Source organism: Homarus americanus, unplaced genomic scaffold (genome assembly GCF_018991925.1).
Source record: "Homarus americanus isolate GMGI-L3 unplaced genomic scaffold, GMGI_Hamer_2.0 scaffold23598, whole genome shotgun sequence".
NCBI lineage: Eukaryota > Metazoa > Arthropoda > Malacostraca > Decapoda > Nephropidae > Homarus > Homarus americanus.
Genome location: NW_024731054.1, coordinates 2,175,149 through 2,190,244, shown reverse-complemented (window position 1 = coordinate 2,190,244; position 15,096 = coordinate 2,175,149). Strand labels below are relative to the sequence as shown.

The 15,096-nt window shown below is 34.2% G+C and overlaps 2 protein-coding genes across 8 annotated transcripts in view; one reads left to right on the top strand and one right to left on the bottom strand.

Annotated features, from left to right (window-relative positions):
* The first annotated feature begins 472 nt into the window (after positions 1-472).
* Positions 473-14,413, top strand: LOC121867495. 4 transcript variants are annotated; one of them, XM_042367454.1, is made up of 8 exons: positions 478-524; positions 2,600-2,800; positions 3,793-4,078; positions 5,387-5,533; positions 6,166-6,367; positions 7,284-7,360; positions 11,381-11,418; positions 12,313-12,434. In XM_042367454.1, exons 1-8 carry the CDS (start codon positions 511-513, stop codon positions 12,317-12,319), a joined length of 972 nt encoding a protein of 323 aa, XP_042223388.1. In that variant the 5' UTR covers positions 478-510; the 3' UTR covers positions 12,320-12,434. The 4 variants fall into 4 exon arrangements, with proteins under 4 accessions (XP_042223385.1, XP_042223387.1, XP_042223388.1 ...); XM_042367451.1 differs by lacking the exon at positions 11,381-11,418 and having other exon boundaries at positions 473-524; positions 12,313-14,413; XM_042367453.1 differs by lacking the exon at positions 12,313-12,434 and having other exon boundaries at positions 477-524; positions 11,381-11,613.
* Positions 12,801-15,096, bottom strand: part of LOC121867493 (carbohydrate sulfotransferase 4-like) — a 31,908-nt gene continuing 29,612 nt past the window's right edge. For all 4 annotated transcript variants that reach the window (XM_042367450.1, XM_042367446.1, XM_042367448.1 and 1 more), the window contains 2 exons: positions 13,620-13,799; positions 12,801-13,210 (listed from right to left, as the gene is read on the bottom strand). In XM_042367450.1, the coding sequence (XP_042223384.1) occupies positions 12,886-13,210; positions 13,620-13,799 (505 nt within the window). In that variant the 3' untranslated portion in view covers positions 12,801-12,885. The remainder of the gene's footprint in view (positions 13,211-13,619; positions 13,800-15,096) is intronic.

Sequence of the window (15,096 nt, the reverse complement as noted above, 5' to 3'; positions counted from 1 at the left end):
ACACGCCACCTTGTAAGTGATGATCAACCAATCACCGCTGGGTTAAATAAATTCCACCAATCACATGGCATCTTACAGCTAGATTTTAAAGGATTGTGAATATAAACAAGTAATGCCATCATAGCATCACAACATTGATGATATATATTTATAAAGGAAAAAAAATGGGAAATAAAATCAATTCAATAATATGATTGTCTTCATTATTTAAGCAAATATACGAACATTTGGAAACTTCGAATGAACTACGTATATGAATTGTGTATTATTATAAAATGCTACATTTGGTTTATTTACTATTTATCCTGATAGTGAAATAACAGAAAATAGATCCACCGGACCACCAAACCGAACACAATCACCATTACAAACAGGTTAAGGTCCCCTGATCATTGGCTGACAAGTTGCATAAATATTTATATATATGATACTTTTAAATTGTTTGTCTCAAGGAGTGTGATTGGTCAGCTGTTGTCTCAAGGAGTGTGATTGGTCAGCTGTTGGGTGTTTATGTTGTTGTTATTGTGAGTTCAAAGTAAGGGGACAGTGGTGGTGCCATACGTTGTGCTGTCTTGTAAATATTTTATAAACCATTTTGTGTTTCTCCTGATTCATTATATTATTTAGTGATCCTGTATTTACAACATACAGTATATCCTTCACTTCCATTCAAGTGTTGAGATTTTCGGTAAATTTATAGTATCACTCCTGTCTTTATTTCCGTATTAAAAATATGTATCTTGTAATGTTTACACAATTCTAAGACTTTTTCTTCTTTGATATTTCCACCGGAAATTAAGGATAACCGAGATATTAATTTTTCAAGAATGGAGGAAACTGCAGCGGGCCTAATGGGACTGCCCAGTATGGACCAATAGGCCCGCTGCAGTTTCCTCCATTCTTATGTACTTATTACTTTCGCTCAGTCACAAGTGTCGCCATGATTTATGATTGGTTTACTTGTGGCGGAGGTGATCTGACCCCCTGCTCACACATCGCTCCAGGCCTCCGTCTTCGCTTTTTAAGCATCTGGGGCATGAACAATGGGTTAGGTTAGTTTAGGTTAGATTAGGTTTTCTTGGTTGGTTGGTAATATAATTTGTTATTTATTGTATTCTAAAAAATAAATCCAACTTTTTCCGTTATGATTGTTGGGTGGGAAGTATCTAAAAAACATGTTTTTTCTCGTGGAAATGAATATCAAATTCGTTCGAAACTCATCAAAATACATAGGAAAAACATATTTTTAATATCGAAATAAAAACCGGTGTGATACTATAAATTGACCAGATTTTCTTAAACTCAATGAGTACAGTATTAAGGTCATCCATCAAGTTCCTCCAAACAAATTATTGTCAAATTTTACATTACAGAAAAAAATTAGAATTAAAAGACAAATTTTCAGTGTTATTTTATATACTGTATATATATATATATATATATATATATATATATATATATATATATATATATATATATATATATATATATATATATATATATATATATATATATATATATATATATATATATATATATAGTACACTCAAGTGTAAAGAACTAAAATAATGTAATAAAGATTAAGGAAACTATCTTCACTTTATTTTTACTACAGTACTTAAGTTTAGAGGTTTAGTTCATTGATTTCATCTATTGCACTGTCAAAGATGAATAACTGGTAACCCCTTTGTTGGATACTGTATGCATAGTTTAGCATTATTTTTATGAGTTATGTTTTGATTTGTGTTTTTCCTCATCTTATTAACATTCTGTACTTAAAAGATAAACCCTATAATGCTTCTGTGAGATATATAATACCAGTATCAGTAGATGAGATGGTTCTCCTCTACAGTATTACATTTCACCTAAGTATCATGTAGCCAAAGGTTAAGAATAGGGTTGCCACTTTATTTATTTTGTATTACAGCCACTCCTCGACTTACGACCTACTTGACTTATGACCACCCGGACATACGAACGCCCCAGTCGTACCAAAAATTTTTCAAATTACGTATTTTCAAGTCACGACGTCAGTGATTGCGCTGTGTACTGACAAAATTTTCGTTTGTAATTCCCTTTAAAATGGCTGGCAAGCTTAAAAGTGAGAATTTTGTGGTGCTGAGAAGAAAAAGAGACACCCATTTTAGATTTTCTATGTATTATTTTTGGATTTTCGACTTACGACCTGGAATTGGGTCCCTAACCCCGTCGTAAGTCGGGGACTGCCTGTATTTGAAGAATTGGGTAGTGGGCGTTTCTCTCAGCTGTATACAGTAAAATACTTCCTAAGTGCAACACTATAGTACTGTACTCCTTAAAGGGTTAAATGTATGGTCACATATTTTAACAGTACTACTGTAGGTTACATTTATTTAAACAAAGTCTTGCGGAATCTTTTGTCGTAAATTGTTTAGCACTGTAGCATCCATAGCTAGTGTTGTTGATGTGAGTGGAGATTGAAAATTTTGATTTTTTTTAATCAAATATGGCATCCATCTCCTTATCTATAGATACAGAAAATTTATAGAGCAAAAGAGTGTAAGCTTACATATTTGACTAGTGTTTATACTATTACCACATAATGTTTTAACTCTTCCAGATTGATAATGATGGCTCCACCGAGAAAAGAGAAGGATGATAACTCAAAGGAGGAATGGATGAGGCGCCTTGAGAGCAGTCTCGCACGAGAAGTGGCCAACTTGAGAGATCAATTCTTAAAATTAGAAAAGAAGAAGAAATTTTTACAAGGAGAAGCACTGCAGCACCAGGTTAAATTGTCTTCTGAAGAATTGGATTTTAGGTGTGATATGTTTACCTAATATAAGTGATGTGATATTTGATACATAAATATGTTCAAGCTGGTATAAAGGAGGGTTGCATGTGAGCTGCACCGAGAGGCTCAAAGTTATGTCCTCTGGAATATTTTTTAAAGATTCATACAATTACTGTACAGTATATATAGTACTGTACTGTACTTCGTGATTTTTTCACAGATACAGTAATCTTATGGACCAGCAGGCAAAAAAGTCTATTTAATTTACATATTATGTATGCCTCTAGTATAATGAAATGGAGTTGATCATCAGCTGTAATATTTTGTGATTAAAGTGTAAATAGAAATTCTGTATCATAAGTATAATATAAAGACCGCACTAACATGTTACTCTTTTTTTCTAGCATCTCATCCTTGATCAAAATTTTAGTACATCTGAAGGTCATGTTATATTTTTTATAAATACTGTAGCAAAATGAAACTGTATTATAACTGAATCCTTGATGCAGTCTGGGAAATGGATCTTAAACATACCTTAAATGGACTTTCCAGCATGATAATCTTTTGCCAAGATACTGAGAAAACAATAATACAGTATTTTAATCTACCTTCTTCTTAGATTTAGGAGTATTGTTGTGTAGGACTCATCTGTCATTGTGGGATCATCTGATAATGAGCACACACTCGGACATAACCCAGTTCAGGGGTGCTCTTACTGCCAGGCATCAACCCCTCTTAGTTACTACATGAGTGTGACTGAAAATGTTGATACTGTATATTTTTCAGTATTTTTTTTTTGTTGCACCATTGTTATGTAGATTGCCTCCATCATGACAAAGTGGCCGTGTCACTACAGTATACTTGTATACATAGACTTAAACAAAATTATACAATGAAATAAATGGTATGTTGTTTGTGTGGATGGCATTTCATATCCAGTACTGTACTCGTTAAGCAATGATTGGTATATTACAAAAGTTAATTGTATATTTTACCTGTAAATATTTTAATTATTTCAGGACTCTTGGACCCAAAAATGGAAATGTGTTCCTTCGTCAAGAACACTTACAGGAAATGAAGAAACGGTTGGCAGCACAGAAATTAATCTCTCTCAGTGAATTGTCAGAAGTGCAGGTCGATGTGGAGAGAGTCCTCGGCATGGATGAGGTCCCCGGAGTTGACGAGCAAATCCAAGTGTCAAACAGCAACAAAGATAATGAGGCTGGTGTTGTTAAGAAGTGGAAACTGGAAGGGAAGGTGGGAGAAGAGTTTGCCTATTCTGCCAACTTCTTTGCAAATTATAATGTGAGTTCAGGACACATTTGTTATTGATATGTAGGTCCCAGTTCATAATTGATGTTCCCCGTACCCTATACACACACATACTAATTTGACATCCTAACATCTATACCCCATTCAAATACATGTAACCTGTAGAATACAAATTTGTCGGGGAATTTGAACAGTTATTCGGGTTAGTGAAGTTTAGATTCAAACTCTGGCGGAGAATTCAAATTTTTTGCATAATCGCTGTACGAAACCAGTGAGAAGCCAAAACAATATTGAATATAGTTTATAAATACATTTGAAAGTAGGGAACTCTTGCGAGACTGGCAGTAAGATGCTGGGATGTGTTACTGTAAATCTAGGTGGTATGTTGACCCAGCCAGGCCTGCAAGTACCGTACAGTATTTTTCTCCACATCTACAGTCAGCCAAAGATCCAGCGGCCCCACCATGGGTTTCGTACTGGCAATTTTGCCTGGCAATACTTGGAATAGTAAGGCTGTGTGTAATGATGATTGTGATTAGTGGATCTATTTTTGACTATCACTGTTAGGATAAATATAAATCAGTCCAAAGGTAGAATTTTTTAATAATAAACTATTCATTGCTATGTAAGATAATAAGAAGTTTCCATATGTTCGTATATTTGCTTAAATAATGAAGAAATTATATTAATGAATTGGCAACTCAACTACAATGAGGACTGCCACAAGTTTCTCAGATCCTTTTTTTTTTTCATTATTTAAGCTAATATATGAACATATGGAAACTTCTCATGACCTAAAATAATGATGAATAGTTTTTATTAAAAAAATTCTACCTTTGGATTGTTTAATATTTATCCTACAGTGATACAACCAAAAATAGATCCACCAATCACAATCACCATTACCGGTACATACAGCCTTACTTTACCAAGTATTGCCAGGTAAAATTGCCAGTACGAGACCTAGGGTGGGGTCGCTGGATCTTTGGCTGACTGTACATACCCGGTACAGTACTATACTTTGTGTTTTATAAAATGTAATCTATAACATGCATTCACCTCAAACAAATAATCTAAAAAATCAGAAAATTATTTCAAAAGTAATTTCCTAATATTACATAAAAGTCAGATACATATTTTTCTTAATGTGCATAATTTATTTTCTAACTTTAGGTCAAATAGTTGCTACCTGTACCATCAATAATAATGAAACATTGTTTTGAAACTTATTTTTCTTAACATAACAAACAAATGGAACATGCTTGTAAAAGCTTTTACTTTATTTGAAGTTCTCATGAATATAAGGAAGTACTGTACTGTACCTCTTCCATTTTTTTTCAGGTAGAAAATCCTGGTGGTGTCATAAAAGAAGTTACAGACTTACGTGTTAGTTCGGTTAGTGATGTTGTCAAGAAAATGATGGTCCCAGAAAGGGCTCATCAACCAACAATTGTTCGGCAATTTACAAGTGATCTTTATTACTTAAAAGTAAGTGATATTGTACTATTGCAGCATGAAGAGCTGCCCTCAGGTAATGACAGCTAACCTATGCAATATGATATAAACAATAAAGAAAGAGTAGATAGTATACTGTAAGTATTAGTACTGTACAGTATTGGTAAGTGCAGGGGGCTAGGTTATAAAATGTTAAAATAAATTATGATAGGTAGAGGAGTTTCAATATGTGATCGTGCCCACTGTTAGCCGTTAACCCCACTTGTGAGGGTTGCCATCAGGCATCTGAAAAAAAAAATTACAGCTGGATTCCCTTCCTATATCCAACTCACTTTTACAGAGTGGGGACTGGGCATTATATGTAGGACTTCCAACAGCCTTCATAGTTAGCAAGGCAGTGTTGTACCTCTCTTAGGTAAACACTAATCACTTGCCAACCTGAAATATGGGAGTACTGTATCAAGTGAGGAGACAAAAAAGGATTTGGCTAGAAGTGAATGAGTGCTTCAATGAATCACAGATGTATCCATACTGTGCAAGTACAAGTAATAAAATACAGTACAGTATACATTACAGTAATTAAAATTTCATATTCCTAGCATAATCTGTGCAGGTATTTACTTGTATCTAAATTCCCTTGTATTTACTATCCATGCTATGTACAGATGCTCCATGATGAAAGGGAAGACACAGCCCGCTCCTTGCAAATGGACATCCCCAATTTGGAAGTCGTATTTGCTTTAGAACCCATGGAGCTGACATACTTCCTCAAAGAGGATTATGAAGTAAAAGTTTTATGGGCCATCGTTTGGGACTCTAGAAATAACAGATTGAAATACAGCGTTGCAGTGGACTGTAAAGATGAAGGTAAATACTCTAGTTCACTAATAATTATTATAATACAGTAACTACTATAATACAGTACAGTACTGTATCTAGAATTCCCCCGAGTCAAAGCTATCCCAAGTTGTCAGAGTGTTGGTTTATAGAGGGTACTGTACACTACTGTATCAATAGAGTAACCCATTTTAACACCTGTTAATATTAATATAATAGTTTCTTGTAGTCATTGTTGAATTTAGCCTTCAATTACAAACTGGAAGTTGTTTTTGTGCCAATTTTGATGAAGGGTCTGGGGTCAAAATGTTGTGATGTTGGTATCAGTGCTACACCATTGTTGTAATTGAAGGGGGGTGACTACTGAGACTACAACAAAATACTTTATATCTTTAACATGTTTTTAGAAAGCATAATCCTTTTAACAGAAAGAATTTGATTATTTCTTACCTTATTATCTGAAGTCCTCCAGTGAAGTAGATCCACAAGTTACCACTATGATGTGTCTTCTAAAACTGTAGTGATGTTTTTATTCGAGAACCCTAAATAATTCCTATACACTAAAAATATATCCAATGGGAACCTAATGTTTTGTGTAAATGTAGCCTAATGTTGCAGAAACATGTAACATGCTCCTGAGAGTTATTAGGTATCATTATTTTTGTACAAAAACACTTAAGATTTGTAACAAGTTCAAAATCTCCAATTTAAATAAGAAATAAAAATGAGCAATAAATACTGTACTGTACTGACAGGACTGTGTAAGCAGACACTTCAACATTCCCATTTTTGCGATAAGTTGTCAAACCATTTTACTGATTGAAAACAAAATAACTTGAAATACATTGAGAAATAAATTGTTAACTTGTAATTAAGTGCGCATTCGTTAAATTAGTCTTACAGAGACAATTTACTCTAACATACTAACTTTCTTTCCCTCAAACAGTAACTGCAAGATTCAGTAGAGTTAAAGAAGTGTTTCCATTCCTCAGTGGACGCCAACAACTGGAAACTCGATATGAAGTAGGTGAATTTTTCATGGCTCTTTCCGATGTGTGAGCTCCTTGCTTAATTTTCATACTTATTTTGAACTTGTGTACAGGTATTTAATGTTGTAACACATTATGAGGACTCTAGTAAGGCATTTAATAATTGTGTGACTTTATTTTGTTGAAAATGTAAAACAAAGGATTACAGTAATAATGAGAATGATTGTAAATAATTTAAACCCTGAGATATATTATTCTAAGTTTTGTCTTCTAACAGCAGTCACTCTTTACTGTGTTATTAACTTTTTGTTTTCTTTTAATTTTCTGAAGTATTGTAAGGGAAGAGTTTAAGAATTTAATTTCATGTTCTTGGGTGAAATCTTTGCTTGTCTATATACAGTAGATGACTTATTCATATCTTTACTCGTGTAGGTCATGCGTAACCCTTTGTAAACAACATGTACAGCTGAGGCAGCCAACTGTCCCTTTTTAAAAGTATGAGTAGAATTTATTTTTAAATTTGTTTGTAAATAAAGATTCTGTACATATATTATTCTACTTAGTTCCCAGTAGACACAATGTAATGAAGGTCTTATGAGTCAGTGTGTGAGTGCAGCAACCAAAACTGTCCAAAGAAAAGAGAAGTTGTTGGTTTGTGAATGGGTACTGTACCTAATTCTACACCTGGGGAAGAGAAAGCAGTTGAGAACAGTGACAGCCACACTGCCTCCTTCATTACTGGAGGTTTAATACATGGTGTGCCTATCTGCACTGCCTCTGATCACCCATCTCGCTTATGAGACTAACTTTCACTTTTCTTTATAAACCCATATTAATTTGAGTTTTTATTATGTCCACATTTATACAGTCAATAATAGTCAACACCATAAAGAAGTTTTGGGATAAACATCATCAATGAAGGTTAAGTCACATATTTGACCAATCACTTGAAAAACTAAATGAGTGGGGGTCACCTGTCTCAAATATACCATTATGTTTCCAACCATCTCACTCCAGCTTTGCCTAATTGCTAATAACAGTTAAAGTTTACTGTAGGGTCAGAGGGGTCATGACCTAAAGGACTTGTACTTGAGGTGATATAATATGCATTCCAGGGTGCTTGCTTGACCTAAGGTTTGAAGCAAAATACATATTCCAGGATGCTCACAAGCATATTTCATAATTAAAGAGTTTAAAGTATTAGCAAAAACACTGAAGTGATTTTATTTTGAAGTGTATTTGGTGGGCACCCTACTGTACAGGTTTTGGGATGTGGAGGGTCCTAATTTTTGCATAATTAAGTGTAACAGTGCTATAATTTCCATGTACAGTCATCCCCTGCAATATGGATATTCAAGTTGTATAATTTTGCACATGCAAAATTTGAACTATGCGGAAATGGTGTAAATTTTCAACACAAAACGCAACTCGGAATTGAAATTTTGCTGAACTTATAATTTCCTTCATATGTTATGTTTGTCCACTTATTTGATACTGCATCAGTCAGTGTATTTCATACTTGTACAGTACTTGTCCTTTCTGTTTCATGTGAACATTCAATTAACTCAGCTTGTTTTGAGTACCGTTATGCTATCTCAGTTGTCAAAGTTGTCATATTCCAGATTGTGCAGTGCACCCATGTTCAAGATGTTTGGAAAGAGACCAGTGCTAAAAGAGCCTGTAAAGCCATTACCTTATGTGTAAACTGATATGCCAGTGAGGTGAGGCAGACAGCTGAACTTCCACTCTGTCTTCCTCCAATAACTCCTTTTCTACCACTTCCACCTCAAACACTGATAATCATCATTTGTGATAAGTTGTTTCCTAACCTTTTTGTTTATTGATAGAATACTATTACATCTTAAGAAGTCCAGTTATACATACAAGGTAATGGCTTTGTGGACACTTTTAACACTCCTGCTGCCAGATGTAATTAATGACATCATTCCAGATTTCTTAAGCAGGGGTGTTACACTGCACAGTCTGGAATATACAATAACTTTAAAAACTAAGAGCATAACTATGCTCAAAACAAGCAGAGTTACCTGCATACTCACACCTGACAAACATTGTGAGTACAGTACTGGGATGTGCACTACAAGTAATACAAATCATATACAATATAATATTTGCAAAACAAAATCTTTCCTTATGACTGTCCTGTATAGTGGTCATAGATTACAAATTCTACAACCTGGTTGTCTTGAATGTGGAGGTGACTGTATTTACCATAATCTTTTTTCAAGCCACAAAATTAAAAATATAATTATCATATATCAACACAGCCCACTAAAGTAAAAAAAAAAAAAAAAAACACTGTGTAAGCCTTGACAAAACATGGATTAAAAACACTGATGTCCGATTTTAAAATATATTTTATCAATCAACATGTGAGGACAAAATAGCAAATAGTACAATCATGTCATGTCAAAAAATCATTCATATTATAAAATTAATACCAAGCTGATAACAATAATATGGATCCATCAATATCTGGCCTTATTTATTTCCTCTGGTTAACTCAGCTTCACTATTTGAGAACTATAAATTAATTCCTTATAAGACAACATCCCACTTACAGACATTCCTTCTATAGAGCTGTAGATGTGTTGCTGGAGAACAGAGCACCCTAAGAAGTAGTTAAACAAGGTTCCATTAGCGATGTATTCACCATAACCCTGACGAGTGATACGTGACGGCTTCATGGGTGTTAGTAATGACACTAAAAATGATACAGTACTGTGCACATGAATAAAATGAATAATTTTGAAAGGTAATGGACATGAATAACACTAAGTTATGTACTCACCCGTGCATTCTGTTGTTGCTTGCGTGAGATTGACCACTAACCGCTGTCACTCCTAACATGGTCCTACTCCTACAGGAAGCCTAACGGGCACTTCGTCTTTTCCGATAAAATAGTGAAAATTTGTCTTGGTTACTGATAACAAAGTGGTGGATTAGGCCAAACTATGACCAATACCAAGTTTGACGCTCACCACCTCCATACACCTTATAATATGTACAGTGTATTTTTAAATCCCTTCTGATATTTTAACTTGACTCCTTGCTCACATTACCAGTGATATCACTTGCAAGACTTTCTCCAGACATTATGGGTCAACATGAGTTAGTATCACAGTGGAATACACACATTTGTGGGAAACATTCAAAACTTGGGTGCTGATTGGCTGAGCAGTAATCCACTCATTGGTTGAGTGAATGGCTAAAAAAAAAAGAAGCATTGCATTGTCTCGTGCAAAACTTTTATGTCATATCATTTTTGTTATATGTATATACTGTACAGTAATATATATATATATATATATATATATATATATATATATATATATATATATATATATATATATATATATAAAATTATTTCGTCTTTATTCAAGACATCTTGAATAAAGGCAATAAAGGTTATTTATTTATTTATCAAGATTTATCGTTTTCATTGTGGATTTACATGAAATATATATATATATATATATATATATATATATATATATATATATATATATATATATATATATATACAGTACACACATATATATATATATATATATACTGTACAGTGCAGTATGCCCTGACATTTTGCGGATTTTTAATTTGTGGTCCTTGATTATTCATGGATGACACTGGATGTACCCAAGAATGTCTGTGTGTAGTTTTAAAGTTGCCGGCATTTTTGCGGCTGGGACAGGAAGCCATTCATTCTAGAGACAGTAATTTCTTTTACCTGTATTGTATATGTGGTGTGTGTGTGTTTCTACACACATATACCTGTACAGTACCTGTACAGGTAAAATAAATAATTGTCATAAGGGCAAACACAAAGGGAATATACATTTATTTGCACACGAGTAAAAATGTACCCCCTCCCCCCTCCTGGTTATCAAATTATATTCACAGGTTTGGCTATTCTCTGCCATTTTGAGACCCAAACCCCCGTGAATTTTTAGGGGTATGTCTGGACATATGCTCATAACTTTCTCTGTCTTTAAATACCTAGATATAATAAATCTCTAAACATTAATTTACATTTCAGTGTACCTTACATTTGAACTGTTTTGGACCATCTTTCAGGTTTGTAATATCGAGATTATTTTAATATATTCCGTATTTTCCAAAAAAAAATAAATTTTTCAAGATAAAGATCACCTCATGACAAGCGAGTGGTCACTTGGTCCACTCAGAAATACAGTAATATCTCCATTAGCCGGAATCCCTCAAACCAGGAACTCTCCGAGTCGGAATTTAAATTTTCTTAGAAAATTTTTCCCAAAGCTGTAATTTTCCGGAAAATTCCGGCTTTGGGAAACATTTTTGAGGGGCACATTTTCCGGATAATAACGAGAAAATTTTCCCGATACCCGGAAAATTCCGGGGATGGGGGAGTTTTTTCCGGGTTTGAGAGATGATGTAAGGGGCAATTTCTGGAACTTATAAAAATATTTTTCCGTTACCCGGAAAATTCCGGGGATGAGGGATTTTTTCCGGCTTTAAGAGAGTCGTCTCATTACCCGGAAATCTCTCATTCCCAGAAGTGTTCTGCACCATTTGTTCTGGCTAATGGGAATAGCACTGTGTTTGGGATATCTCAGAAAATTCCCAGCGATTAGACATTTACTTAAGATAGCACACTTTGAGTATGAAAGCAAAGTTCTATTTGCATTTTGTCAATGAAGTTCCTTTTAATGGTGATCTGTAACATGCTGTAATGACTAGTACAGTACCAGAGTTAGGGTTGGATTAAGGTCTCAGAAATGTTGCAGGTTAACACTGAGCCACCCCAGGACATCTATGAGTCTTAACACAGAGTAGTCACCTCTGTTTAGCTTTCATTTTGGTCTCAGGGGACATTCAAAAGAGATCAGACCAGTAGTCTAAAAAATCAACTAAGAGAAATCAATTACTGTACAGTACTTTACTCTCTCTATTATTGTACACTGATCTTGTGTTTTCTCTGTTACTTTCCAGTTTGTGATGTTTAAATATATTAAAGCAAAAAATATCTTAAGTGGTGATACAGTTAAGAGGGGGCTGAGTGTTCATCACAGCAGTGCAATGTTTAAAAGGTATATATTTCATAAGCATGAGGAAAAACACTCTTTTTTTCCTTCAGAAAATCACTTTTTCTGGGTCCCTTCCCCTCTGATTAGTCCAAAATATTGAGGTTCACATGTAACTGCAAAAGGCACACAAAAGGAACTGTGAATTTCATGAATGTATAAACTACACACAAGATGACTTGTCTGTGTGCTGCCTGTCCAGCGGCATCACAACACTGAAAACAACAGTTTACAAGATCAGCCGACTTAGTTGCAGTGAAAGTATGATAGTACTGTAATGGTATGATAATCTGCCACACTAATGATGTGTATAAATGAACATGAAACAAGTCTTTCACAGTAACTACTGTACGTACTGTATATGAATCACAACCCATTGGATAATCACATTTTGGCTTGAAAGTTAACATTCATTTCACAAATTTTCAAAAGTCAGTACACCAAAATTCCAAAAAAAATTTTTGATTCCTTGTTAAATAACTCAATACAAGCCATTTTTTAACTTGCCAACTGGCATGAATGACCGAAGATGTGTTTCATTTTTAGCAATCTCATAACCCCACACTGTCAATGCTTTAAGGCACACTTTCTGGATTATCTCAACCTCTTCCCAAGACAAGTCTTGCTGCCAGTGGACTGGAGCCGTTTTAGAGTCACGAAAAGTACTAGAAACCCCTCCATACTTCTGCTTAGTGTGTGTGTCCAGGAACTTTTGCACATTAGGATGATAGTTGAGGTGGAAGAAGTTAAACAGTTCTTTAGTCATGTTATAAGCTTGGAAAGAAAGGTCTTCATAACGAATGACTCTGTAGAAAGAAAAAAATGAGGGATTATATAAACTATTGTTCAGTACAGTATATCATTGTGCATATATATATATATATATATATATATATATATATATATATATACTGTATATGCTGTTATTCATTCCCTGTCATTGATGTATTGTCCAAAACAAGGCCCCAAGATATCTTTCTGGTAAACCCCAACTGCTTTACATATCTAGCATTACTCATCAGTCATTTTTAATACTGTATGAGGAAAAATAGTGATAAGTATTCATCTTATCTTCAAATCTCTTAAAAACCACATTACCCTATACTAATGAGGCAACTTTCCTTGTTGAAGTAAAAGATGGGATAAACTTTTTCATAACTCTTACAACAGATATATATTTAGATATGCTGTATACAGTATCAATGTCTCACAAACCTGAAAGAATGTGGAAATCTTCTCCTGAAAACATGGGCAGTGTTGTAATCACTGATCATGTCATTACAAAGCCTGGCAGGGTTGTCACAGTCAGGGTAACCTGGGCACCACTTTCGGTGGTGGCGGGACTGTAGGGTACCTCGAGGGTCACGCACCAGCAGTAGCACCTGCACGCCCAGTCTAAATCATCATCCAATATTAATGTCATGGAAAGCATAATTGATGACTTTGTATGGGACATAAATTGACATGAACCAAAATGAATTACTGTAGAGTTAAGGATTCATTTTGAAATACTGTACTGCATGTGCAAGTTGAGAAAATGAACAAGTGTATGTGGAGTATACTATAAAGTACCGTATATATATTTGTTTTAAGCCTTTCCTGACTTGTTTTACACTAATATTTCAACACCTGCCCATGCTAGTTAATCCCTCTCTTTGAAGTTTCTGTGTGGGAAGGTGATACCGTAGATAGCATCAAAATTTTCATTTACAAGAACCATAACTCAAATCACATGAACACAATGATAAAGGGTTTCATTGTAGTCATTACTACTGGACAATAATGAATAAGTACACACTTGTAACTTGGAAAAATCTTAGGGCTCTTGGGACACAACATTTTATATAAGTATGTAACTATAATAATATCAGTGATACCAAAATTGTATGCATTATGTCACAGTTTGTAGATGTTACTTGAAGATTTTTTCATTGACTGCTACTAATAATTTGATAGTTAAGAACAGCATAACTTTGGATGACTGTTAAGCTATAATAAATCTAGTTCAAGAAATTACTGTACATTATAATGTTTCCTAATCAAAAATATCAAAACTGTTGATGTAGGTAATGTCTTTTAATGATCTGGAAGTTGTATTTTATTAGTGCATAAAAATCGACATGTGAACATCAAATACTCCTCCAAACACTGGCTGCAGAGATAAGATGAGGAACCTATTACAGCACAGTACTACAGTATACTTATTATGGATACTAATGATTTACTTGGAGTATTATATAATACTGTATGCAAATTGAAGATATGAGCAAGATTGTGTGGGTATTGTCACTGTTTTTTTCTCTTGCCTTTTGCCCTTCTCTTGCACCACTCACTGCAATTATTCCCCACTTTTTTTAGGTGTTCTATTACCCTTGATACACTCCACATAATATAAGATGAATTTTTAGATAGGTGAACTTAACATTAAAAGTGCATTCTATACCGAGAAACTTCTCCTATAATAAGAACTGTATTCATAAAATACAGTACAGTATACTTTAGTTAGAAACCATTATAAGAAAGTATGGTATAATTACAGTTAACCCCCTTTACCACTGTAACATACATGAAATGAACTGTTCACAACAACATAGTTTGTGAGTGAAAAATTATGTCTTTCATTTACCATTAGAGGCTTACTGAGGTGTTCTGCCCTCATCAATATAACTTAGTATTAATATTTATATGCCTC